The 26,965-nt window shown below is 44.9% G+C and overlaps 2 protein-coding genes across 8 annotated transcripts in view; one reads left to right on the top strand and one right to left on the bottom strand.

Moving 5' to 3' along the window:
- Positions 1–26,965, bottom strand: part of clcn2a (chloride channel, voltage-sensitive 2a) — a 71,480-nt gene that overhangs the window by 34,130 nt on the left and 10,385 nt on the right. For 6 of the 7 annotated variants that reach the window (XM_029704615.1, XM_029704609.1, XM_029704610.1 and 3 more), the window contains exon 2: positions 7,946–8,099. In XM_029704615.1, coding sequence (XP_029560475.1) covers positions 7,946–8,099 — 154 coding nt within the window. Of the gene's footprint in view, positions 1–7,945; positions 8,100–9,322; positions 9,447–26,965 lie in introns of those variants that run through there. The other variant, XM_029704613.1, reaches the window with a different exon arrangement.
- On the top strand, positions 9,425–12,618 carry LOC115156849 (zona pellucida sperm-binding protein 4). The gene is made up of 8 exons (XM_029704616.1): positions 9,425–9,750; positions 9,887–10,074; positions 10,358–10,455; positions 10,726–10,883; positions 11,063–11,255; positions 11,446–11,593; positions 12,080–12,155; positions 12,407–12,618. The coding sequence occupies exons 1-8, from the start codon at positions 9,465–9,467 to the stop codon at positions 12,508–12,510; spliced, it is 1,251 nt and encodes a 416-aa protein (XP_029560476.1). The 5' UTR covers positions 9,425–9,464; the 3' UTR covers positions 12,511–12,618.

Genomic DNA, 26,965 nt, shown 5'->3' on the forward strand with positions numbered 1-26,965 from the left:
TGTTCGACGAGCAGGCGTCCACATACTTTTGGCCATGTAGTGTACCTCGTCTGACTAGTCTTACGGACTAAAAACAGACTGTTCAGAATCAAAACAGAGACAGTTGTGTCTTAAATGCTTTATATTTGCATTTGTGAATTGTTCCATTATAATCATTACATGCAGAAAGCAACAGTCAAGTTGAAATGTGTTTGTTTGTATACACAGAAATGTTTTTATTGACTCAATGGAACCCAGGACTCCCTGGAAAACAGCGGCAAATTGTTACTGAATGGACTATCCTAGCTACAAATATCATACCCCAAAAAATGCTAACCCTGTTATTGTAATGGTGAGAGGTTAGCATGTCTTCGGGGTATGATATTTGTGCGTCTAACTTTCTCACTGATCATTATTCACGATTCATTCAGGACTATCCGTAATCATGGTAGTGTTTAGAAACATTTTCTATTCTTATTTACAATAAAAGTGACTCCAAAATTACACAAAACATTATTTATCATTATAAACTGGGTGGTTCAAGCCCTGAATGCTGATTGCCTGACAGCCATGGTATATCAGACCGTATACCACGGGTATGACAAAACATCTATTCTTACTGCTCTAATTACGTTGGTAACCAGTTTATAATAGCAATAAGGCACCTCAGGGGTTTGTGGTATATGGCCAATATACCATGGCTAAGGGCTGTATCCAGGCACTCTGTGATGCGTCGTGCTTAAGAATAGCCCTTAGCCATGGTGTATTGGCCATATACTACACCCCCTCATGCCTTATTACTTAATTATACAACGGGTGGGTCTGATCCTGAATGCTGATTGGTTAAAACCGCACTCTAGCCGGTGTCTATTCCACAAGTTAGCACCGGCTAAATCTATGACATGCCTATTTACTCCATTCCATCTGACTGTGCAACCCACTGTCTCATCAACCCAGCCAAGCAATTTATGAACTTGATCTCCACTATAAAAAGCATCTAGACGTTATCTCACATTTCTTTTAGACTAACATTTAGTTTTCAACAGCAGAGATTTGTACAAACCTTACTGTCTACCTCTCAGACATTTGCAACTTTGTTTAAATATTCAAATTCGATCTCCAGCTGTCCCATAGTAATGAACCAGTTGGGACGAGACCGACAGGCAGGCAAAGTTTCTCATCCAGTCGGAATCATGAATCAACTGTCATCATTTTTATGGATAAATACAAAGAAATGTCAATTGAAAAAGGTAAAACAAAATGAAGTGCAGTTAGTTTGCAATCTTTCCAGCTTCAGTTTGAAGTGATTGTGTTAGCTGTGTTGTTGGCTAGCTCCTCTGAACAACAGTTTCCTAACGAGAGAGCACATTTTCTATGCCAGGTGAAATCGCACCTCATTAGCTCATTGTTATGGATTTATCCAAATAAATGTCACTAGAAAACAGCTTAAACAAATGCAGCTACTTTGCTGTTATTCTGGCTGCTCTTTTTGATGTGACTAAGTTAGCCGTAGTTGGCTAGCTAGCAAGCAAGTGATAAAAACGTTGCCAGCCAGTATGTCAATGGAACATTTCGAACGATCGACTGGATCGCTCCATAGATACAGAACAAAAAGACTGAACGACTGGGTCGCGTCTCTGGCAACTGAACCAATAGAACGAACAATCATCCGGCTTGGGTAGCAACCCTAGATTTGTGTCGGGACTATATCTTGTGGAAGGATGAATTAGAATGAAGAAATTCATCAAAATAATATTTATTTTATGAAAATATGTCAATCATGATTTGAATATGTTGGTAACTCATTATATAAAAGTGATAATGCCCTCGAAAGAGATGGTTGGAGGATATATTGGCACGGTTTGCTGGCCCTCAATGAATATATCCTCCAAACACTGACTTCTCATGCATTATCACTTAATTCAGTTATCCCCATTGAGACTGTGTCTGTGCCTCGATCTAGTTTGAGCAAAACTAAACATTCCTATCATTATTGAAAGAGATTGTGATATCTCACATCTCAAAATAGGGCTACTTAATGTTAGATCCCTCACTTCCAAGTCAATCACTGATCATAATCTTGATGTGATTGGCCTGACTGAAACATGGCTCAAGCCTGATACATTACTGTGTTAAAGGAGGCATCTCCTCCTGGCTACACTAGTGACCATATCTCCTCTGCAAAGGCAGAGGTGTTGCTAGCATTTCCGACAGTGTTTTCATATATTGAGCTTCTAGTCATGAAATCTATGCAGCCTACTCAATCACTTTTTAAAGCTACTGTTTTACAGTCCTCCTGGGCCGTATACAGCATTCATCACGGAGTGCCTTGAATTCCTATCGGACATTGTAGTCATGGGAGACAATATTCACATGGAAAAGTCCACAGACCCACTCCAAAAGACTTACGGAGGCATCATCGATTCAGTTGGTTTTGTCTAACATGTCTCCGGACCTAATCATTGCAACAGTCATACTCTGGATCTAGTTTTGTACCGTGGAATAAATATTGTGAATCTAAATGTTTTTCCTCATAATCCTGGACTATCGGACCACCTTCTTATTATGTTTGCAATCGCAAAAAATAATCTGCTCAGACCACAACCAAGGATCATCAAAAGCCGTGCTATAAATTCTCGGACGACTGAAAAATTCCTAGATGCTCTTCCAGACTCCCTCCACCTACCCAAGGATGTTGGAGTACAAAAATCGGTTAACCACCTAACTGAGGATCTAAATTTAACCTTGCGTAATACTCTAGATGCAGTCACACCCCTAAAAACTAAAATAATTTGTCACAAGAAATTAGCTCCCTGGTATACAGAAAATACCCGAGCCCTGAAGCAAGCTTCCAGAAAATTGGAACGAAAATGGCATGCCACCAAAATGGAAGTATTCTGACTAGCTTGGAAAGACAGTACCGTGCAATACCGAAGAGCCCTCGCTGCTGCTTGATCATCCTATTTTTCTAACCTAATTGAGGAGAATGAGAACAATCCAAAATTTATTTTTGATACCGTCGCAAACGAACTAAAAAGCAGCATTCCCCAAGAGAGGATGGCTTTCACTTCAGCAGTGATGAATTCATAAACTTCTTTGACGAAAAGATCATGATCATTAGAAAGCAAATTACGGACTCCTTTTTGAATCTGCGTACTTCTCCAAAGCTCAGTTGTCCTGAGTCTGCACAGAACTGCCAGGACCTAAGATCAATGGAGACACTCAAGAACTGGTGTCCTGTGTTCATTTAAGTAGGGTCACTCTAATTCTCTCTCTCTCCTCCCGGAGGACCTGAGCCCAAGGACCATGCCTCAGGACTACCTGACCTGAAGACTCCTGGCTGTCCCCAGTCCACCCGGTCGTGCTGCTGCTCCAGTTTCAACTGTTCTGCCTGTGGCTATGGAATCCTGACCCGTTCACCGGATGTGCTACCTTGTCCTGTTTTCGACTCTCTCTCTCTCTGCTGTTTTCGACTCTCTCTCTCTCTCTCTCTCTCTCTCACACACATGCTGTCTCGACCTCTGAATGCTCGGCTATGAAAAGGCAACTGATATTTACTCCTGAAGTACTGACCTGTTGCACCCTATATAACCACTATTATTTGACCCTGCAGGTCATCTATGAACATTTGAACATCTTGAAAAACAATCTGGTCATGTACTCTTATAATCTCCACCCAATATAGCCAGAAGAGGACTAGCCACCCCTCAGAGCCTGGTTCCTCTCTCGGTTTCTTCCTAGATTCCTGCCTTTCTAGGGAGTTTTTTCTAGCTATCGTGCTTCTACATCTGCACTGGTTGCTGTTTGTGGTTTTAGGCTTGTTTTCTGTATAGCACTTTGTGACATCTGCTAATGTAAAAAGGGATTTATAAATACATTTGATTGATTGATTTCTATTGGGCACAAAATAATCTGAAACACAACCCAAACAAACAGCAAATGTATCCAACAAGTTTGTAGAGTCACAAGCTTGATGTAATCAATATGGGACCAAATACTCAAATTAAAGCTGACAGTCTGCAGTTTAACCTCGTCGTCACTGTATAATTTCAAATTCAAAGTGCTGGAGTACAGAGCCAAAACAACAACATTTGTCACTGTCCCAATACTTTTGGAGCTCACTGTATATTCTCATTGTTATCTTGATAGGCGAGTCCCCTACAAGACAGAATTTTGAATGAAATTCCATTTCAACTTACTCGGTTGGTTCGTTGGGGGAATTTGTCTTTGTGCAGGTAGAATTTTCAGACAAAATGCTTGCAGTGTGCAGGTCCGGGATCAAGGGGTAACATTCCCCTCTCTCGACACACATGTGCCCCCGATGGAGACCGGGGTCTAATTCTTGCGTTGAACCCTCCCACCTCCCATTTTCTCTCCCCTAATCATGTATATGGCCTTGTAATTTCACATTTTTCTGAAAACAGCATAAAAATATATGGGATCCAAAAGGTTCACTGGAAATTATTGTTGTACAGACTTTTCCACAATAGAGGTCGGTCGACATTATTTACAAAATGTTCACAGGAAAGTATTGTCGTACAGACTATTCCACGATATCCCACGGCAATGAGTCAGGCTAGCGGTCCCACCATCGACTAGTGGCACCACTGCTAGTGGTACCTATGTCATCTCAGGAGGACGTTCTGGCTAACAGATACACACGAACACACACTAGTTTGGCACGTGGTGGGTGGCCCTCTGCCCGGTGCTTGCATGGTCGACTTGGCCCGTCCTTATATCCACAGCGGCGTGACAGACGTCTTCTTCTCAATCCAAAACACACACGGTCTGCCAGATGCATATTTCTAGCACTATGCATTGAATTGCTTATTCTGTTCGTAATATGAATCGTACAAAAATAAATGATATAATGACATGTGGGCCAAAGCAATCAAAACAAATGTGAGTGTAAATTCCCTCAGCGCAAGCATAGTCTACAAACAATCACGAGCAACCAGTGCACGAAATGGGAAAAGCCCATTTCATGAGAGGCACTGGCACATCTCAAATGAATTCTCGAGGAACACCTCAAACAGGATAAATAAATAACGGAAACACTTTGGAAACCACAACCTGTTATCTGGGCTCAAGTCTTTCCCACACAAACTCCAGGTTGTAAAAAATATTGATTGATGCACGCGGATCATCACAATAAAATGCAGTAGAACTACATGTACAACATAGAATACAGTAGACGGCCAATGGTGGTGAGTGAGAGGAGTCAGTCACGCTGGATTAAGTGTTAGCGTAGCATGTTAGCGCTTTGTCCATCTTAGCTAACCCGCTTTCGCTCTCTAAAGCTAACCGTCACGATGAGCAGCTCAGCCTTTTGACGGAGTATGTAGGCAAGGCTCTCAAACCGTGACTCTCTAGAACAGAGGGAGACACACACACACACACACACACACACACACACACACACACACACACACACACACACACACACACACACACACACACACACACACACACACAGAGAATAGAACAGAGGCAAACACTCATCCTCCTACTCCTCTGGTGGGAGGATGGCTGGGCTCTGCTCTCCTCAAGTTATGCAACATGTACCAGAACGTAGCAAGATCTCGCTGGTACTCAAGAGTCTTATTGAAGAGAGGCCGAGTTGTGTCCTTCTATTTTAAATTTCACCCTTTGTTATGTTTTTGCATCTCGGCCTCATTGGGTTATTCCTTTTCAAGGTTTGAGTGCCAGTACCCTTTTAACACTATAGAAACGTTTTATCCTAAGCGCCGGCCACCATTCATTCTAGCCTGAACGGAAACCAGGCTTCCTAGTACAAATATAAACACACATATACTGTCACTGAATATTCTCTCTCTCTCGTACATAGACTGAGAATAAATCAATTGGTCACTGAACAATAGGTACCACACTTGATCAGTAACTACTTCTGATAGCTAGCTTATTAACAGAGGAAAAAGTCCCTAAACCAACCAACTCTGGCTACATGTCTTTTCAGTACGCTCTTTTGCAGTCAGCTAGACAGGGTATTTACGATAATGCTTTCACCTATCCAATCGTAATCGCCTCAGTAGCCACAAGGGCACGGTGTGTAGGAGACGCGGAGAGAAAGCAGTTGGAACACAGCCATAAACTTCAGCCTACACAGTCACATGCATTCTAAATCACACCTACAGAGATAGAGATGCTACTTTATTTTCCTTTCCTCCCTCCCTCTCTCTCCGTTTCTTTCTCTTTCTCCCTCTCCCTCTGTTTCTTTCTACCTCTCCCTCTCTCTCTGTTTCTTTCTACCTCTCCCTCTCCGTTTCTTTCTCTTTCTACCTCTCCCTCTCTCTCTGTTTCCTTCTCTTTCTACCTCTCCCTCTCTCTGTTTCTTTCTCTTTCTACCTCTCCCTCTCACTCTGTTTCCTTCTCTTTCTACCTCTCTCTCTCTCTCTGTTTCCTTCTCTTTCTACCTCTCCCTCTCTCTCTGTTTCCTTCTCTTTCTACCTCTCCCTCTCTCTCTGTTTCCTTCTCTTTCTACCTCTCCCTCTGTTTCCTTCTCTTTCTACCTCTCCCTCTCTCTCTGTTTCCTTCTCTTTCTACCTCTCCCTCTCTCTCTGTTTCCTTCTCTTTCTACCTCTCCCTCTGTTTCCTTCTCTTTCTACCTCTCCTTCTCTCTGTTTCCTTCTCTTTCTACCTCTCCCTCTCTCTGTTTCCTTCTCTTTCTACCTCTCCCTCTCTCTCTGTTTCCTTCTCTTTCTACCTCTCCCTCTGTTTCCTTCTCTTTCTACCTCTCCCTCTCTCTCTGTTTCCTTCTCTTTCTACCTCTCCCTCTCTCTCTGTTTCCTTCTCTTTCTACCTCTCCCTCTGTTTCCTTCTCTTTCTACCTCTCCCTCTGTTTCCTTGTCTTTCTACCTCTCCCTCTCTCTCTGTTTCTCTTTCTACCTCTCCCTCTGTTTCCTTCTCTTTCTACCTCTCCCTCTCTCTCTGTTTCTCTTTCTACCTCTCCCTCTCTCTCCCTCTCTCTCTCAGTCACGCACGCACTCACACGCACATCCTCTCCTTGTTCCTGTCCCTCATCATGCTGTACTACTCTGGAGAGAAAAGCCAGGAGGTTGAAAGGCGTGACGCAGTAAGATGAAGATGAAGGTGAGGAGCTATTGACATGCACAACAGCAGCCCTCGTCGTCACAGACACACTAAGTGACCATTCATTACCAGCAGAGGGGGCTATTTTTACATTGACAGAAGAGCAGTGTCGTCCCCCACGAGGCCACGGCACAGGATGGCTCATCAGTCATCGTGCTGTGTCATAAGCGTCAACTTTACCCACCTCTCTCATTTAGAGGCTGATAGGAGGCACCAATAATATCAGCACCTCTCTTCAAATGTGTTCTGTGTTCAATAGGGCAGAGCGGTCAGGTCAGGTTATGGTCTGGGTTATCTCTCGTGGAAAGACGAGGTGAACATGCATGGTACAGCAGACCTGTCATGATATAACGAGATGCGTGAGATCCAGAGCAACATTAGTTTCGGTGCTTGGGTTTTTTCGTCACTGGTTATTTGGGCAAATCACGAGTTCGCAGGTGTTATCATTTTTCGAATTTAAGAAGGGGAAGGGACATTTGGCCCATAGACATGCCCGTAACTTGCAAAGAGAGAGGGTGGAGCTCTTCGTTCTGGTTCCGATCCCCGTTCTCGCTCTTCTCTTAGTTAAAAGCATCGGACCAATTACGCAATACTTTAGTTCTGGGTTAACCGAGATTTTGGTCAGTGAGGTGGTTAGTGCAGCATAGGATGATGCTGTCAATTCAGTGGTTGTGGTGCAGTCATTGGAGCGGTCATAGGAGCACAGTACTCGCTCACTCGGATACTTGGCACTGTAGTCTTTCTGTGGTCATTACACAGGTCAGTAAATATGAGTGGTCATGTTGAGGTCATTAGACATCTCAGTAAATATGAGTGGTCATGTTGAGGTCATTAGACATCTCAGTCGGTCACTCACCATGACACTTAGCGCAGGGGTCTTTCTCATACTCCAGCAGCTCTGCCGACCGACTGCGAACACTGGTGACCCTCCGCAGCCCCCCGCCATCACGCAGGCGGGCCGCCTCCTCCTTGGCGTACACACCGAGCTCCTGTGTGTAACGCCCATACATCTAAATGAGAGGGGGGGGGGGGGGGGAAGAAGGGAAGAGAAAGAGAAAATTAGATCATTTTGAAGTATTCGTTATGACCCTCAGCATTCACAACCAGCTTCTGAGTTCTGCTTAATATAATACATTAATCACACATGGGAGAGAGAGAGAAGGACAGAGGGATGAGAAGGGGGAGGGCAAGAGAGAATTAGAGAGGGATAGATAGAAGGGGCAGGAAGGAGAAATAGAGGCTGCATTTCAATAGTCTTAGGGAATAGCTAAAAGGTGTCCCTCATATAGATTTTTGGTGAAAATGAAGGAGAGGGGACAAGAAGAGGAAGCATCTTCAGACTATTGAGAAGGACCCAAAGAGGTAGTGCGGACCATTAATCAAGTATTCAAATTATCCCTTTGATAGGCACAAGCTCATGGTGTTGACCAATCCCTAGAGACTGATGAGCAGTATAGAAAATGAGATTATTTGATCATTTTTCAGTGCCTAAGTCCTTTTGAAACGTATACATTAAACACAGTGGAGGCTGCTGAGGAGAGCGTGGCTCATAATAATGGCTGGAACGGCATCAATGGAATGGCATCAAACACATGGAAACCATTTGTCTGATGTATTTGATACCATTCCACTTATGCCACTCCAGCTATTACCACCAGCCTGTTCTCCCCAATTTAGGTGCCACCAACCTCCTGTGATGAAACATGGGAGAGAGAGAGGATGGAGAGAAGAAGGGGCGACAAGAAAAAGGTGAGAGAGATAGAGAGAAAGTGAAGGAGACTAATAGAGGATGTATCTCAATAGTCCAAAATGGTTTCCTCCTTTCTCCGTTTGTGCTGAGAAGACTGGTGAAAGGAAATGTTTGAATATAGGTTATTTTGTAGCCTATATTCTCAGATCAGTGAAAATGACAGAAAGGAGACAAGAAGAGGAAGCAACTTTTGACTACTGAGACGGATCCGGTGATACAGACAATTTATCAATTTCACAGCATTTAAATTGGCCAATTTGATAGACACAATCCCTAGGTAATGATCGCTCTCTAGAGCCAAATGAGCCGTCAATGAGCTGCACCTGCCAGGCCCTGACTGATTAACTACCCAGGGCTGGCGACGGCTTGACTCTTAACGAGGAGGGGCTCCAGCCAAACCAACACACTCAATCAGGGGTATATTCAATACGCCGATTCCTTTGCAGAACTTTTCGCAAACGGAACAAAACGGGGCGGACCTACCTGAATTTGTCAAATAGAAACCTCTTGTTTTGCGCTGTTTGGTTCTTAAATGGTAAACGGTTTCCGTAATGAATACATCTCAGGTATAAAAGCCTCAGCAAGCTACAGAAGTGCAGTGGAGTCAGTCCGATATTGTTCAACAATGGCAGGGTGGGTTGAAGTGGCGGTTGTTATTGCGGCTGTTTGCTGCGCCAATGTACTTGGCGCACTGAAGTGGGGAATGCGTCCACAGCATCTGACTGAACCTGTAACTTATGCTGCGCAGCCTCAGCAGGTCATCCAGAGGCCAGTGGCTTCCACTCCTAGAGAGAAATGCCAAGTAAAGGAGGAGGAGATGATTACTTGTGGAACCCCTGTGATTACTATTGCTCAATGTGAAGCGATCAACTGCTGCTTTGATGGGTGGCGGTGCTACTATGGGAAAGCAGGTGAGTAAACTGTCGTTTTGGTGTTTCCTAATGTATTTTACCATTTCACATTACTTGTACTTCTCCCTGCCAAGCTTAACTTTATATAAGACTCATTTATGGAGTGTTAGTGCCTCTTTGCCATCTCCTTCCCCAGTGACTGTTCAGTGTAGCAGAGACGGTCAGTTTGTGGTGGTGGTGGCCAGGGATTCCACTCGGCCCAACCTAGACCTTGATTCCATTAGTCTGCTTGGTGGGCAGGATGACCCCTGTAAGCCTGTTGGCACCTCTACAGTCTTTGCTGTATACCAGTTCCCTGTCACTGCATGTGGCACCACTCTGATGGTGGGTAGCTGTATTTAATTTGCCATGCACTGTAAGTCTCTGATCTATGAATCCAATCCATTGTGGCTTCCTGTGTGTGTGTGGTGGTGGGGGGGGGGGTCATATCTTGGTCTGAAACACTGCTGGGGTTCTACTCTCCCTGGTAGTTAACTGGCTAATTATGTAATTACCCAGTGTGCCTCATCTAATGTGAGGATAAAAATAAACACCTGCTCTGAATTTAAAGCCTGGATGTTATATACCAGTTGGTGTACACCAACTAAATGTGTTCTGTAATTTTCAGGAGGACAGTGGCTATGTGGTCTACGAGAACAGCATGACTTCTTCCTATGAAGTGGGGATTGGACCTCGTGGCTCAATCACCAGAGACAGCCATTTTGAGTGGGTCTTCTCTCCAGTGGCTTAATGTACAACCAATTCCACTCGGCTCAATTAAATGCTCCAACCTTTTTCTCTTTTTTCCTTTTGATATCTCTAAGATATTTCAAGGGGACTAATTAACTGAAGAAGCTGACACTAACTGGTATCCAATTTGACGCTCGAGTTGCCGTACCCAGCAAATGCTAGCTAGCCCACACAATCCATGTTGAGAAACACGATACTGGTGGTCCTAACGTACGTTCCATAACAGTACAAATGTTTCTCTCCTAGGCTGCTGTTCCAGTGTAAGTACTCTGGAACTGCAGTGGAGGCACTGGTTGTTGAGGTGAACACTGTTGCGCCACCTGCTCCGGTTGCTGTTCCTGGACCCATCAGCGTGGCACTCCGACTGGCCAGCGGACAATGTTACATCAAGGGATGTGTGGAAGGTAAGTTGTTGGAATAATAAAATCTTTCATTAATGGCTTTTAGTTGTGTCGGGGGGGGGGGGAAATTGACTTGTGGCATAACATGCCTGGTTCCTTAACTTATCTTCTATAAAGACTTTCAAATGTGTTGCTTCCTGGGTTTACACTTCGTGTTTGAATTGTAACCTTTGTCTCCACAGATGTGGAAGCCTACACCTCCTACTACAGTGAGACAGACTACCCAGTTGTCAAGGTCCTGAAGGAGCCGGTGTATGTTGAGGTTTACATCCAGAGGAGGACTGACTCTAACCTGGTCCTGACTTTGGAGCACTGCTGGGCCACCTCCACCCCCAGTCCTCTAAGCCTGCCCAAGTGGGACCTCCTGGTTGATGGGTAACTGGAGAACCAAGATGGTTGCCTTGCTGCTCCCCCCCCCCCCGCCCATGTATTGCTCCTTTCCAACTTTCATTTTAAATCTGTGCTTACATGTAAACTAACTGGGGCTCTTCCAACCAGGATGTTAACCTAGGAACTTTAGGAAGATCCTAGAGTTGTACAAACAATGACTTTCTCCCCCCTCCAGGTGTCCGTCTCAGGATGACCGCTACATGACCTCTGTGATCCCTGTGGATGGGTCGTCTGGCGTCGTGTTCCCCACCCACTACAAACGCTTTGTGGTCAAGATGTTCACTTTTGTGGATGCGCACACCTTAGCCCCTCTAAAGGACAGGGTACTGCAGCTTTACTTTACTACACTACAGCAGGGGTGTTTCAATCAAGGCCTCATGGTCTGCTGGGATTTTCTCCCTGATGGTTGACTGATTGGCCAGGAAGTCCACTCCACTCCCGTCCAAGTCACTAGTTGAAAGCCAGCAGTGACGGCTTTTAAATGGCTTGCATAATTGTCGCTATTTGATGCTGCCTATCAGTTAAGGGCGTTGGGCCAGTAACAAAGGTTGCTGGTTCGAATTGTTGAGTAGGTGAGATCTGTGCCCTTAAGCAAGCTGCTAAACCTTAATTGCTCATGTAAGTCACTCTGGATAAGAGTGTCTGCTAAAGGGTTGCTTTCTACATTCATTATCAGTCTTTCCCTGGAGGCAGAACTGAGCATTTTGCACTAGATGGGATGGCTGTTAAGTCAAATTGGTCATTATAAAAATTCTGCTGCCTCTAGTACATGACTCATCCCAATAAATGCCAACATTCCTTCCATCCAGGTGTTCATTCACTGTAGTACAGAGGTGTGCTACGCTACTGGGAACCACTCCTGTCAACAGAGCTGCAACAGGCAAAGTAATTGGCTTTTTTGTAATCTTCCATCTAGGGATGGATTTAAATTTGATCACCTAGCTTTAGTTATTTTTAAGTGGTGGCCATCAATCCTGGTCCTAGAGCACTATGGGGTTTATATTTGCACAAACATCAATACATCCTAACCTTAATTTGACCAGTGATTGAAAGTAGCTGGAAATACTAAACTGTTGTGCATAAGTTGGATTTAGTGCTTGAGGCATTATGACTTAATTAATCTTCTGTTCCTCCAGGGAGAGATGTGAAGTCTTTGGATGGAGAGACTACCGTGGTGTCCAGTGGGGAGCTGATTTTGACCCAACCTGAACCACCTGCCAGGCCTGAGAAATACGTGTGATCCACCTCTGCTTGGGATGAGGGCATGACTACGACCTAGTAACAGATACACATTGACTTGTGATCCACTAGCTTGCTTATTAAAATAAAATGCTATTTTTTCAATATGCATGTTGATGGGTTTTTGTTTGACCTTACTAGAGAACTGATCTTGCTTTCAACACTTTGGGCACAGGGTGGTTCTGATTTCTGCCAATCACCTTGGATCATTGTTTGGTTGTAGAGATGTGTTAAGCCATGCAAGCTTACTATCGCAATGCATTGGCTGCACATTTCTGAAGGGTTGTCCCTTGTGTTTTCAAAAATGTATGCTTGGACACTGACAGGTGGTGCCTTTTCAAAGTAATTGGTCATGTGCCTTGAGGAATTCATTCCAAGTTAATGCGTCAAATGGAAATCAGGTGTTCTGTAAACAGGCTCTGGAAGGTAGCTTCACACAAGCGCTATAGATTGTCATAAGACTGAGCCAGAACAAGCAGAGGTAATAAGCTGCTGGAACAGTGCTTGCATTGGGGAAATGCCTATGTGGCCATGTAGAGGAATACTGTCTAGCAGATGTGAAAGTGATTGCTTGCAGGCAGTGTGTCTAATGAAAGTTAACTGGCATGTGTGCCAGGACAAGGGAGTGTCACCGTATAGTATTAGGGTAATGTCTAGAGGGGAGCCTGTCTGCCAGCTGAGCACCCACCACTGAATACACTCATCTAGCGGGCACACAGGTGACCCTTTCAATTTCCTGGTTAAAATGTCCTTGGTAATCATGTTTAGAAGAGACATGCTCTCTGCAATTTTGTATATACCAGTTTATAGGGTCAGTGCAGTCCCTTTCATCTCTGCTCACACTTCTCCATCTCTGCTCTCCCTACACTCTGTCCCCTTTTGTCTGTAAATACAGTGCTTTGATCTGAGCAGTGAGAAGCCAGAGGCGCATTGAGATGAGCATCACGCCTCCAGACATTCTCTGCTCTCTACTTTCCCGCTCTCTTCAGCTACCATCACTTACCTTTTTCCCCTCTCAATTTCCCCTCTCCCACTCATTGAGATGGGCATCACGATTCCTCCAGACTTGCTCTTTCTGCATGCTTGAGCAGGTGAGGCACAGAAGGAAAGCTGCACAGCTGTGGCTTCTGTCTTGACGGGGAGATGTCCAATATCACTTTACTACCCATCAGCCTCCTCTCCCTGTTCGACCCATTTAACCAGGGCAACTCCACATATGACACACCAACACCTCATGGAACCACTCTATGCCCCAGCTCAACGCTGCCGTGTAGGCAGCCAGCTACATCCTGACAAAACGCACACACTGGCAGTAGACTGGCTGATGTTTGTGGAAACACATACCTGATATGTACAGTACCAGTCAAAAGTTTGGACACCTACTCATTCAAGGGTTTTTCTTCATTTTTTACTGTTTGCTACATTGTGGAATAAAAGTGAAGCCAAAACTATGAAATAACACACATGGAATCATGTAGTAACCAAAAAAGTGTTTAACAAATCAAAATATATTTTATATTTGAGATGCTTCAAAGTAGCCACCCTTTGCGTTGACCGCTTTGCACAGTTTGTGTAGAAAATAGTAAAAATAAAAACCCTAGAATGAGTAGCTGTGTCCAAACCTTTGACTGGTACTGTATTTGAAATGTGTAGGCTAAATGATAATGAACACAATCACGTGCAGAAGACCACACGCACAGTGGTATTAATGGTGCCTGTTAGTGGCCCCGTCCTGGGCTTGAGAGAAACCAATCAGAGACCATCTGGAGCGCGGCCCCCTGGTGTAGCAGCAGGTGGACTGAAGGACTATGTGTTCAATCAGCTGTGGTCACCACTACGGTTACCAAAGATATTACCTGCAACATTGTCATCAGATGAAAAAGCAACAATGATAAAGCAAACTAAACAAGATTACTGACAACACCACAGGAGTGTTTCCCCCACTGCTACTTACAGTAGGCCAGTGTTTTTCAAACTGGGGTCCGTGGACCACCCCATAGGGGTACTACCGGTGGTCCGAATTATATATATATTTTTTATGTTTTACATTTTTGGTTCCAAAAATAATTACAATTGGGAGTATTAATGGTATTATAAGCAATGTTACATTACTTTTCACAATGCTAATTGTTTGTGCTAATAGGCCTTTCATTTGTTCCCTGCTCAAAGTAACTACATTTGACCGCCAAGATAAACTGTATGCTATTTTTGGGGTAATTCTGCGACTCCGCAAATGATGGATCTCGAGCTTTTGATGGTGATTTGCTGGTCCCAGGAACGGAAAAAGGTTGTGAACCGCTTACTTGTGCACACCTGGTTCAACTCAACTACTCATCCGGCTGCTTCGATCAGATTACAGTACTTATCTACCTCTTGCTCAGTTGAATCAGGAGTGTCAGAACTGGGCTTGAACAAAACCCTGCACACAATGTGAGTGCCCATATTGCGTCAAAGAACAGAAACGACACTAAAATCTCATTCCACAATCTGCTCTAGTATTATGGTCAAAACACACCTGCATATTACAAAGTACTGAAACTCAGAGGAAGATTATCCAAAACCCTCAGGGCTCATTGGACAGGCTTGGGAAATTGAATTAGCTGGGAAAGTGAGATTTCATCTGTCTGAAGATCTGCATTAATATACAGTAGGTCGGTCATGGAGGCTGGTGTTGGTGGAGTAGTTACCTATGCACACCATCATATCAAGAACACACGTTCACAAGCGACCCCAAAAAACATAACACAGCCTATTAGAATTACCTAAGGCATTTGACCTCTAACCTGTATGGTGTGCCAGAAATGGCCATTCCAGTCATTTCAGGAATCAATGCCCTGTATCAAATTTAACTGACACTCAGTCAAACTGAAACATATCGTTTAAACATGCTGATTTTGCAATACACTATCCTACATGTCCAAAGATATTGTACCGTTCTTTGTCCCTCCTTCACACCTGCAGTATTTCATCATCAGAGAGAGAGAGAGAGAGAGAGAGAGAGAGAGAGAGAGAGAGAGAGAGAGAGAGAGAGAGAGAGAGAGAGAGAGAGAGAGAGAGAGAGAGAGAGAGAGAGAGAGAGAGGAGAGTAGCTTTATTTTGTCAGAAGCTAAAGTGGAACTGAGCCCACCTCTGTGTGTGTGCAGAGACAGGAATGCTGACTATGAAAAGCTACATCCCTGTGAAGAGAAAAATAGTCTCTGTGTGTGTGTGTGTGTGTTGTGTGTTGTGTGTGTGTTGTGTTGTGTGTGACATGGATTTAGAGGTGTTTCTCTCAAGGGCGCATCTTCTGCTAATGCTCTAATCACACTCACACACACACGTGCTCTTTCTAATACACCTATTAATGTACACACACACACACCTTGCACACACAAACTCACACACACACACACACGTACACATGCACACACAGTGTGAGGATGGATCATATTTGGTTGCATCTGCAGTTGTCCACGGGCTGCCTTTCCTGTTCAGGTTGATCATGACTTTGATCTGTGCAGCAGCCAAATCCTCCTGAACCCCCGCTGGCCATAAGGACATGAGCCTGCTGTGTCTAACATCTGTTCTGACAGAGGCTTACCACACAGATATGCAACCCCCCCCCCCCCCCCCCCCCCCCCCCCCCACACACACACACCCACAGTCATGCACATACACACACACTTTGAAGGAGAAGACATCAGATGGAATGTTAGAATACTTAAAGACACCCAAACACCTTCTGTCTAACCATCCCTCTATGCATTCATCCCATGAGTCATACCGGAGGCATACGGTGGCAGTGGCAGCCAGCTGTCCCATCATGAATTGCACCAGACAAGAGTTCCAGAACTCGCTGACCCGGACACCTGTCTGGAAACAGACCTTAACCCTACCATGTGGTGATGGCCAATAGGTGGATTTACATAGCACTGTCATCAGCAGGTGCTCAATGGGAACTCACCTCATCTCAACTCACCTCATCTCAACTCACCTCATCCACTACCAATATGTGGCATCAACCAATGCAACATTTAAATATTGTATTTGTTCGGGTGTATTGCGTTGGTTTATCATGAACACTGATGTCTTGCCAAGACTCTCGAAAAACTGATTCAAAGGTCGAGACTTCCTTCCTGGTAAAGGTTCATTGAAAATAACTAAAATTAGAAATCTGTTTAAGCCAATGCGTTTTATTTCTCCACAGCCACAGTCGATCAGTCTTTATGGCTCTTTATGTTAAAGGCCCAGGGCAGTCCAAAATGGTTTTTCCCTGTGTTTTACAGTGGCAATAAAAAGTATGTGAACCCTTTAGAATTACCTGGACTTCTGCATAAATTGGTCATAAAATTTGATCTGATCTTCATCTTAGTCACAATAGACAAACACAGTCTGCTTAAACTAATAACACACTAACAATTATACGTTTTCATGTCTTTATTGAACACACTGAGTAAACATTCACGGTACAGGGTGGAAAAGTATGTGAACTCTTGGATTTAATAACAGGTTGACCCTCCTTTGGCAGCAATAACCTCAACCAAACGTTTTCTCTAGTTGCGGATCAGACCTGCACAACGGTCAGGAGGAATTTTGGACCATTCCTCTTTACAAAACTCTTTCAGTTCAGCAATATTCTTGGGATGTCTGGTGTGAACTGCTCTCTTGAGGTCATGCCACAGCATCTCAATCGGGTTGAGGCCAGGACTCTGACTGGGCCACTCCAGAAGGCGTATTTTCTTCTGTTGAAGCCATTCTGTTGTTGATTTACTTCTGTGTTTTGGGTCGTTGTCCTGTTGCATCACCCAACTTCAGTTGAGCTTCAATTTGTCTTGATAATCTTGGGAATTCATTTTTCCATCAATGCTAGCAAGCTGTCCAGGCCCTGAGGCAGCAAAGCAGCTCCAAACCACGATGCTCCCTCCACCATACTTTACAGTTGGGATGAGGTTTTGATGTTGGTGTGCTGTGCCTTTTTTATTCCACACATAGTGTTGTGTGTTCCTTCCAAACAAGAAAACTGTCTTTAGCTGACACTTAACCTCATTAGGCATTCTGCGCTGTGCTCTTGCAGTCATCTTTGCTGGACGGCCACTCCTAGGGAGAGAAGCAACAGTGCTGAACTTTCTCCATTTATCGACAGTTTGTCTTACTGTGGACTGATGAACATTAAGGCTTTAAGAGATACTTTTGTAACCCTTTCCAGCTTTATGCAAGTCAACAGTTCTTAATCTTGGGTCTTCTGAGATCTCTTTTGTTCGAGGCATGGTTCACATCAGGCAATGCTTCTTGTAAATAGCAAACTCAAATTTTGTGAGTGTTTTTTATAGGGCAGGGCAGCTCTAACCAACATCTCCAGTCGCGTCTCAATGATTGTACTCCAGGTTAGCTGACTCCTGACTCCAATAAGCTTTAGTAGAAGTCATTAGCCTAGGTGTTCACATACCTACACTGTGAATGTTAAAATGATGTATTCAATATAGACAAGAAAAATACAATAATTTGTGTGTTATTAGTTTAAGCAGACTGTGTTTGTCTGTTGTTGTGACTTAGATGAAGATCAGATGTAATTGTACGACCAATTTATCTAGAAATCCAGATAATTCCAAAGGGTTCACATACTTTTCTTGCCACTGTATATATATTTCCACACTATGTGTTGGGAATAATACTGTGAAGTTGTAAAATTCATGATAATGACCTTTTAGTGTAAGAACTGTTTGAAAAGACCACCTGACATTTTGGTGGGATGGAGTTTTGGCCTGCCTAAATGAATTAATAGACCAATAAGAAATAGAGTTCTAAACCTCTCTGCCAATAACACATTTTCTGTTTTTTCCATCACACTCGGACCACTCGCAGACAGTCCTAGCAAAATTCATGATTGAGAAATTGCTTTTCGCTAAGAAGCAATTTTAGCTTATTTTTGACCATTTTAATTGAAAACAATCACAGTTAGGTACTTAATTGTTACCCCGAAATGATTTGATATTGAGATAAAAACGGCTGAGTTGGACCTTTAAAACATATAAATGGAGAAATAACTTATGAGTACAATAGCTGAAGATGACAACACGACCTCAACCCTGAGGTCGAAGGAACGGTCCGTAGAGCTCTGAGACAGCATTGTGTCGAGGCACAGATCTGGGGAAGGGTACCAAAAAATGTCCGCAGCATTGAAGGTCCCCAAGATCACAGTGGCCTCCATCATTCTTAAATGGAAGAAGTTTGGAACCACCAAGACTCTTCCTGAGCAATCAGGGGAGAAGGGCCTTGGTCAGGGAGGTGATCAAGAACCCGATGGTCACTCTGACAGAGTTCCAGAGTTCCTCTGTGGAGATGGGAGAACCTTCCAGAAGGACAACCATCTCTGCAGCACTCCACCAATCTGGCCTTTACGGTAGAGTGGCCAGACGGAAGCCACTCCTCAGTAAAAGGCACACGACAGCCCGCTTGGAGTTTGCCAAAAGGCACATATAGACTCTCAGACCACGAGAAACAAGTTTCTCTGGTCTGATGAAACCAAGATGGAACTCTTTGGCCTGAATGCCAAGCGTCACGTCTGTAGGTAACCTGGCACCATCCATAAGGTGAAGAGTGGTGGTGGCAGAATCATGCTGTGGGGATGTTTTTCAGCGGCAGGGACTGGGAGACTAGTCAGGATCGAGGGAAAGTATAGAGAGATCGTTGATAAAAACCTACTCCAGAGCACTCAGGTCCTCAGACTGGGGCGAAGGTCCACCTTCCATCAGGACAACGACCGTAAGCACACAGCCAAGACAACGCAGGAGTGGCTTCGGGACAAGTCTCTGAATGTCCTTACATTTACATTTAAGTCATTTAGCAGACGCTCTTATCCAGAGCGACTTACAAATTGGTGCATTCACCTTATGATATCCAGTGGAACAACCACTTTACAATAGTGCATCTAAATCTTTTAAGGGGGGGGGGTTAGAAGGATTACTTTATCCTATCCCAGGTATTCCTTAAAGAGGTGGGGTTTCAGGTGTCTCCGGAAGGTGGTGATTGACTCCGCTGTCCTGGCGTTGTGAGGGAGCTTGTTCCACCATTGGGGTGCCAGAGCAGCGAACAGTCTTGACTGGGCTGAGCGGGAACTGTGCTTCCCCAGAGGTAGGGAGGCGAGCAGGCCAGAGGTGGATGAACGCAGTGCCCTTGTTTGGGTGTAGGGCCTGATCAGAGCCTGAAGGTACGGAGGTTTGAGTGGCTCAGCCAGAGCCAGGACTTGAACCCGATCGAACATCTCTGGAGATACCTGAAAATAGCTGTGCAGCAAGCTCCCCATCCAACCTGAGAGAGCTTGAGTGGATCTGCAGAGCAGAATGGGAGAAACTCCCCAAATACAGGTGTGCCAAGCTTGGAGCGTCATACCCAAGAAGAATTGATGCTGTAATCACTGCCAAAGGTGCTTCAACAAAGTACTAAGTAAAGGGTCTGAATACTTATGTAAATGTCTTATTTCCATTTCTATTTTTTATAAATTAGCAAAAAATTCTACAAACCAGTTTTTGCTTTATCATTATTGGGTATTGCGTGTCGATTGATGTGGGAAAAAAACTATTTATTCAATTTTAGAATAAGGCTGTAATGTAATTTTGGGGGGGAAAAGTCAAGGGGTCTGAAGGTACTGCATTAACGGTGTATACCAGTACGGGAATAAGTACAAAAATGTATCCACTCACTACTGTAAGTTGCTCTGGATAAGAGCGACTGCTAAATATGTCAAACGTAAACATTTATTTCACTACATCACTGCTTGACACCAGCCCAGACTGGGTAAATTAGCCAACCCCTGATTTAGTAAAACAAGGCCTATTTTCCGTTTCACACCCATTTGTAGCTCAGAGTCCTTGGCTATGTCTAAACACCAATACATAGCAGAGTCATATTACATTTCTAACTGGGAGAGCAAAAGGTACAGGGCCCGCTGGCCCCACAATACATGTCAACTAGCTCTCACATGTTTGGTTAATATCTGGAGTATGAGCCATCTGTCAATCAATTCTCCCTGAGGAGAAAAAAGGCCTACCTCCATTTCAGATGATGAAGGGAATTTAATGTATCACATACCATCCCACACATACATGCAGGCACACAGACACTCACACACACAAACATACACACGCACACACATGCAATTGTATAGGCCATTTATTTATTTGTAATGAACTGGAGGTACAGAGCCAGAGGGGAATTCACGCCCGAGATACGCATGCATAAATGGGACTTAATCCTTTTTTTCATACACTTTTCTCTCGGCATGCATTCTGACCATGAACTTAAGTATGGGGAAACGCATGTGCCAGCCAGCTATGTGCTTGAGGTGGAGATCACAGAAATGGAGGTGTGAGAGCTAGGTTTGTAGATTACAATTATTTTAGATATATTTTACCTCATTATCACTGGAGACAAATGTGAAACCAGTCACCAGGGCGGCAGGTAGCCTAGCAGTGTCACGTCCGTCGTAGGAAGGAGACCAAAGCGCAGCGTGGGTATCGTTCACATCTTTAATTTAATGTGAAACTTTGCAAAACAAACAATAAACTACAAACAAAACACAAACCGTGACAAAAGAGGTGCAACATGCACTAACTCAAAATAATCTCCCACAAACACAGGTGGGAAAAACAACTACTTAAATATGATCCCCAATTAGAGACAACGATGACCAGCTGCCTCTAATTGGGGATCATACAAAAATCCCAATATAGAAAAAAGAAACTAGAACCAAAACAATATAGAACTAAATTAACTAGATAAACCCCCCCAGTCACGCCCTGACCTACTCTACCATAGAAAATAAAAGCTCTCTATGGTCAGGACGTGACAGTAACTACCCCCAAAGGTGCGGACTCCGGCCGCAAAACCTGAAACCAAAAGGGAGGGTTAGGGGGGGTGTCTAGTGTTGGTGGCGGCTGGCTCTGGTGCAGGACGAAGAACCTTCTCATCCTGCGGATCCTCCCACATTGGAGGCGGTTCTGGTGCGGGACGAAGAACCTTCTCATCCTGCGGATCCTCCCACATTGGAGGCGGTTCTGGTGCGGGACGAAGAACCCTCTTATCCTGCGGATCCGCCAGCATAGGAGGCGGCTCTGGTGCAGGACGAAGAACCCTCTCATCCTGCGAACCCGCCAGCATCGGTGGAGGCTCTAGACTGCCGACCGTCGCTGGAGGCTCCGGACTGCGGACCATCGCTGGAGACTCCGGACCTTCGCCGGAGACTCCGGACCGTCGCCGGAGGCTCTGGACTGCGGACCGTCGCCGGAGATTCCGAACCGTCGCCGGAGACTCCGGACCGTCGCCGGAGGCTCCAGACTGCGGACCGTCGCCAGAGACTCCGGACTGCGGACCGTCGCCGGAGGCTCCGGACTGCGGACCGTCGCCGGAGGCTCCGGACTGGGAAACGTCGCCTGAAGCTCCGGACTGGGAAGCGTCGCCTGAAGCTCCGGACTGGGGACCGTCGCCGGAGGCTCCGGACTGCGGACCGTTGCCGGAGGCTCCGGACTGGGAAACGTCGCCTGAAGCTCCGGACTGGGAAACGTCGCCTGAAGCTCCGGACTGGGAACCGTCGCCTGAAGCTCCGGACTGGGAACCGTCGCCGGAAGCTCCGGACTGGGAACGGTCGCCGGAAGCTCCGGACTGGGAACGGTCGCCGGAAGCTCCGGACTGGGAACGGTCGCCGGAAGCTCCGGACTGGGAACGGTCGCCGGAAGCTCCGGACTGGACTGGGAACTGTCGCCGGAAGCTCTGGACTGGGAACTGTCGCCGGAAGCTCTGGACTGGGAACGGTCGCCGGAAGCTCTGGACTGGGAACGGTCGCCGGAAGCTCTGGACTGGGAACGGTCGCCGGAAGCTCTGGACTGGGAACTGTCGCCGGAAGCTCTGGACTGGGAACTGTCGCCAGAAGCTCTGGACTGGGAAGGCGCACTGGAGGCCTGATACGTGGGGCCGGCACAGGTGGTGCCAGACTGGTAACACGCACCTCAGGGCGAGTGCGAAGAGCAGGCACAGGACGCACCGGACTGGGCAGGCGCACTGGAGGCCTAGTGCGTGGAGCCTGGACAGGTGGCACCAGACTGCTGACACGCACTTCAGGGCGAGTGCGAGGAGCGGGCACAGGACGTACTGGACTGAGGACACGCACTTCAGGGAGAGTGCGAAGAGGAGGCACAGGACGTACTGGGCTCTGGAGGCGCACTGGAGACCTGGTGCGTAGAACCGGTGCAGGATATACTGGACCGTGGAGGCGCACTGGAGGTCTGGAGCGTAGAGCTGGCACAACCCGTCCTGGCTGAACGCTCACTTTCGCCCGGCAAATGCGGGGCGCAGGCACAGTGCGCACCGGGCTATGAATGCGCACTGGAGATACAGTGCGCATCACCGCATAACATGGTGCCTGACTGGTCACACGCTCCCCACGGTAAGCATGGGGAGTTGGCTCAGGTCTAAACCCTGACTCCGCCTATCTCCCCGTGTGCCCCCCCCAAAACATTTTTGGAGCTGCCTCTCGGGTTTCCGTCGTTGCCGTGCTAATTCCTCGTATCGTCGCCGTTCCTCTATTGCTGCCTCTATCTCCTCCCTTGGACGGCGATATTCCCCAATCTGCGTCCAGGGCCCCTTGCCGTCCAGGATCTCCTCCCATGTCCACTCCTGGCCATGCTGCTTGGTCCTCTGGTGGTGGGAGATTCTGTCACGTCTGTCGTAGGAAGGAGACCAAAGCACAGCGTGGGTATCGTTCCACATCTTTAATTTAATGTGAAACTTTGCAAAACAAACAATAAACTACAAACAAAACACAAACCGTGACGAAAAAGGTGCAACATGCACTAACTCAAAATAATCTCCCACAAACACAGGTGGGAAAAACAATTACTTAAATATGATCCCCCAATTAGAGACAACGATGAACCAGCTGCCTCTAATTGGGATCATACAAAAATCCCAACATAGAAAAAAGAAACTCAAACCAAAACAACATAGAACTAAATAAACTAGATAAACCCCCCCAGTCACGCCCTGACCTACTCTACCATAGAAAATAAGAGCTCTCTATGGTCAGGACGTGACAAGCAGTTAAGAGCTTTGGGATAGTAATCGTAAGGTCGCTGGATCAAATCCCTTAGGTCAAAAATATGTTGATGTGCCCTTGAGCAAAGGATTTAACTATAATTGCTCCTTTAAGTCACTCTGGATAAAAGCATCTGCTAAATGACTTAAATCTAAAATATGGCAGGAAACTGAAAAGCATATCAAAGGGTATTTCTGCCCCTTTTCCACAGTGAAGTATGAAAGGCTGTGCCATTTAAAGCCTGGCTGATGAATCGGATTCACTGATATGATCTGAGAAATATTTGTATCTGTCTTTATTCCACAGATAAAGCACTGAAATGATATACATAGAATGAACAAATACGTCTGCTCATTTGCTGTAATATTTTTTTTGAAATGCAATGGTTGCCTGAAGAGGGCAATCTACGAGCTGCTCATTGAACATCATTCACCACTAAGTCACGACGTGAGAGTAGGCATGGTGGTTTGACGGTGAGTAGCTTGCCGCAGTCAGCGACAGCCTATTTGAATAAGTAAATCATCAAAAGTACACTTCACCAAGCAAACAGCCCTATCCTCATCACATTCTCACTTAGTTAACGTTAGCTGGCTAGCTAGCCAGCAATTTAGTTAGCCTAGCTAGCAATCTGTGCTACTTATGTTTGCAACACTGAACTGGTGCCAAAGTGAACACTTATCCTTGATACAAAAATAACACTGTTAGTGTCTGGGTCTATTATGTTAACGAGTTTATTTAGTTTAATATGCAAGCTAAATTAGAGCGTGTGTGACTAAAACCAGTGCGGCAAGGATTTTCCTGCACGAACATTTTCAGTCAAATCATCAGCGCATGCTATTTGCAGTTGAAATAGACATCCAATACATTTTGTATAGATTTTGAATTGCATAACAGTGTAATTTACATGATGGTTTCAGTAAGAAAACATTGTCCTAATGAACAGCAAGTGTGTGCTTGTCCATAACAAGTTCTCTGGAGAGGGGCGCAAATTGATGACGTATGTCGCGGCAGCTTTGAAGATGAATGGATTCGGTTCAAATCAAATCAAATCACATTGTATTTGTCACATGCTCTGAATACAACAGGTGTAGACTTTACAGTGAAATGCTTACTTACAAGCCCTTAACCAACAATGCAGTTTTAAGAAATTAAAGTGTTAATAAAATATTTCCTAAAATAAACTAAAGTAAAAAAGAAAGAAAGAAATAAAATAAAGGAGCAACAATAAAATAACAGAAGCGAGGCTATATACAGGGGGTACCGGTACAGAGTCAATGTGCGGGGACACAGGTTAGTCAGTAGTCTTGATGAGCCCTTCCCACCTAGCTAGTTTATGCTGGCTAACTGGCAACAATAGCAGCATGGCGCTAGTTAAAACTTTATTTCGATGGGCGACGAAGAAATACATCTAATAGTGGTAGTAACCATCACCGTGGTACAATCTACTGCTCAATGAGGAGAGTTTGCGCTGCAAGCCGGCAACAAGGCACACTGTCCTTCACTCCCGATTGCCCCAGTAAGCAGAGGGAAGTAGCTAGATAATTTAGCCAATATCAGACCGTGACAGATAAAGCAAATTTATTGTGGTGATTTTCACTGAAAATGTACAACTACGGCATTAACGTCACCGAGAAAAAAGGAAGGATTCTGAACACTCTCCCTAGTCCCAACTTCGGCAGACAAGTTTAAAATTCATCCTGAGGTTTCTAACCACAAGCCTAAACTAGCTAGCTGGGAAGGGATCATCAGGACGACTGACTGAACCAAATCTGTTAGTTTCCACTCGACTCTTGCTGTGCGACATATGTCATAAATTTGGGCACCAGACGATGACATAAAGTGTTTCTTTACATGAATTTTGAACGTTATAAAGCACTGCAGTGAATCTACTCAATACAAATGCTGACATCTAGTGTAGACATTAAGAACTGCATTTCACTGCATAGGTTGTGAGCAGTGCAGTTTCAGATTTACTTTGAGACAAAGTTTAATAAATTCATCCCTTCTCGTTTATTAGTGTGCTTGTGGTGCTTCAGCACAAACACTTCTGCATTCTTAACCACTGCCATAGATAGACAACTCTTTATGTTGAATCTAAGAAGGTAAACTGAACAAGTGTTTGTGTTTAATTTCGCATTTATAGAGGATATAGTTAGATATAGGATACAGCTTTTTGGTGTTTGATGTTCTTATAAATTTTCATTTTTATATTTAGTTAAGAAATAAGAATTTAGAACAGAAAATTAGGGAAAAAAAGATCTGTTTTTCATTCCACCTCTAAAAAAAACAATATATCGGTAGATATATCAGTAATCGGTGACTTTTGCCTACCTAAAATTTGGACCCAAAAATCCCATATCAAATCAAATCAAATTGTATTAGTCACATGCGCCGAATACAACAGGTGTAGGTAGACCTTACAGTGAAATGGTTACTTACGAGCCCCTAACCAACAACGCAGTTTAAAAAAAAAAAATACGGATAACAATAAGAAATAAAAGTAACAAGTAATTAAAGAGCAGCAGCAAAATAACAATAGCGAGACTATATACGGGAGGGTACTGGTACAGATTAGTTGAGGTAATATGTACATATAGGTAGAGTTATTAAAGTAACAGAGTAGCAACGGTGTAAAAGAGGAGGGGGGTGCAAATAGTCTGGGTAGCAATTTGACTAGATGTTCAGGAGTCTTATGGCTTGGGGGTAGAAGCTGTTAAGAAGCCTCTTGGATCTAGACTTAGCGCTCCGTTACCGCTTGCCGTGCGGTAGCAGAGAGAACAGTCTATGACTAGGGTGGCTGGAGTCTTTGACAATTTTTAGGGCCTTCCTCTGACACCGCCTGGTATAGAGGTCCTGGATGGCAGGAAGCTTGGCCCCAGTGATATACAGGGCCGTTCGCATTACCCTCTGTAGATCCTTGCGGTTGGAGGCCGAGCAGTTGCCATACCAGGCAGTGATGCAACCAGTCAGGATGCTCTCGATGGTGCAGCTGTAGAACCTTTTGAGGATCTAAGGACCCATGCCAAATCTTTTCATTCTTCTGAGGCGGAATATGTTCTGTCGTGCCCTCTTCATGACTGTCTTGGCGTGTTTGGACCATGATAGTTTGTTGGTGATGTGGACACCAAGGAACTTGAAGCTCTCAACCTGCTCCACTGCAGCCCCGTCAATGAGAATGGGGGCGTGCTCGGTCGGGCTCTAGTGTGGGTGTACAGAATTTTAATTGTATGGCCTTCTAACTTGCAAGGATTACATTTGGAGATGCAAGCCAAATTGGATGTCAAGGCAAAGAGTCGCACCAAATGTAATGGTTTGTGCTCTGTAGAATGTTTTAATCATATACCCAACTTTTCCTGTTTCCTTCAATTTGTAGGCTATATGTTAAATATAC

Source organism: Salmo trutta, chromosome 21 (genome assembly GCF_901001165.1).
Source record: "Salmo trutta chromosome 21, fSalTru1.1, whole genome shotgun sequence".
In the NCBI taxonomy this organism is placed as follows: Eukaryota; Metazoa; Chordata; class Actinopteri; order Salmoniformes; family Salmonidae; genus Salmo; species Salmo trutta.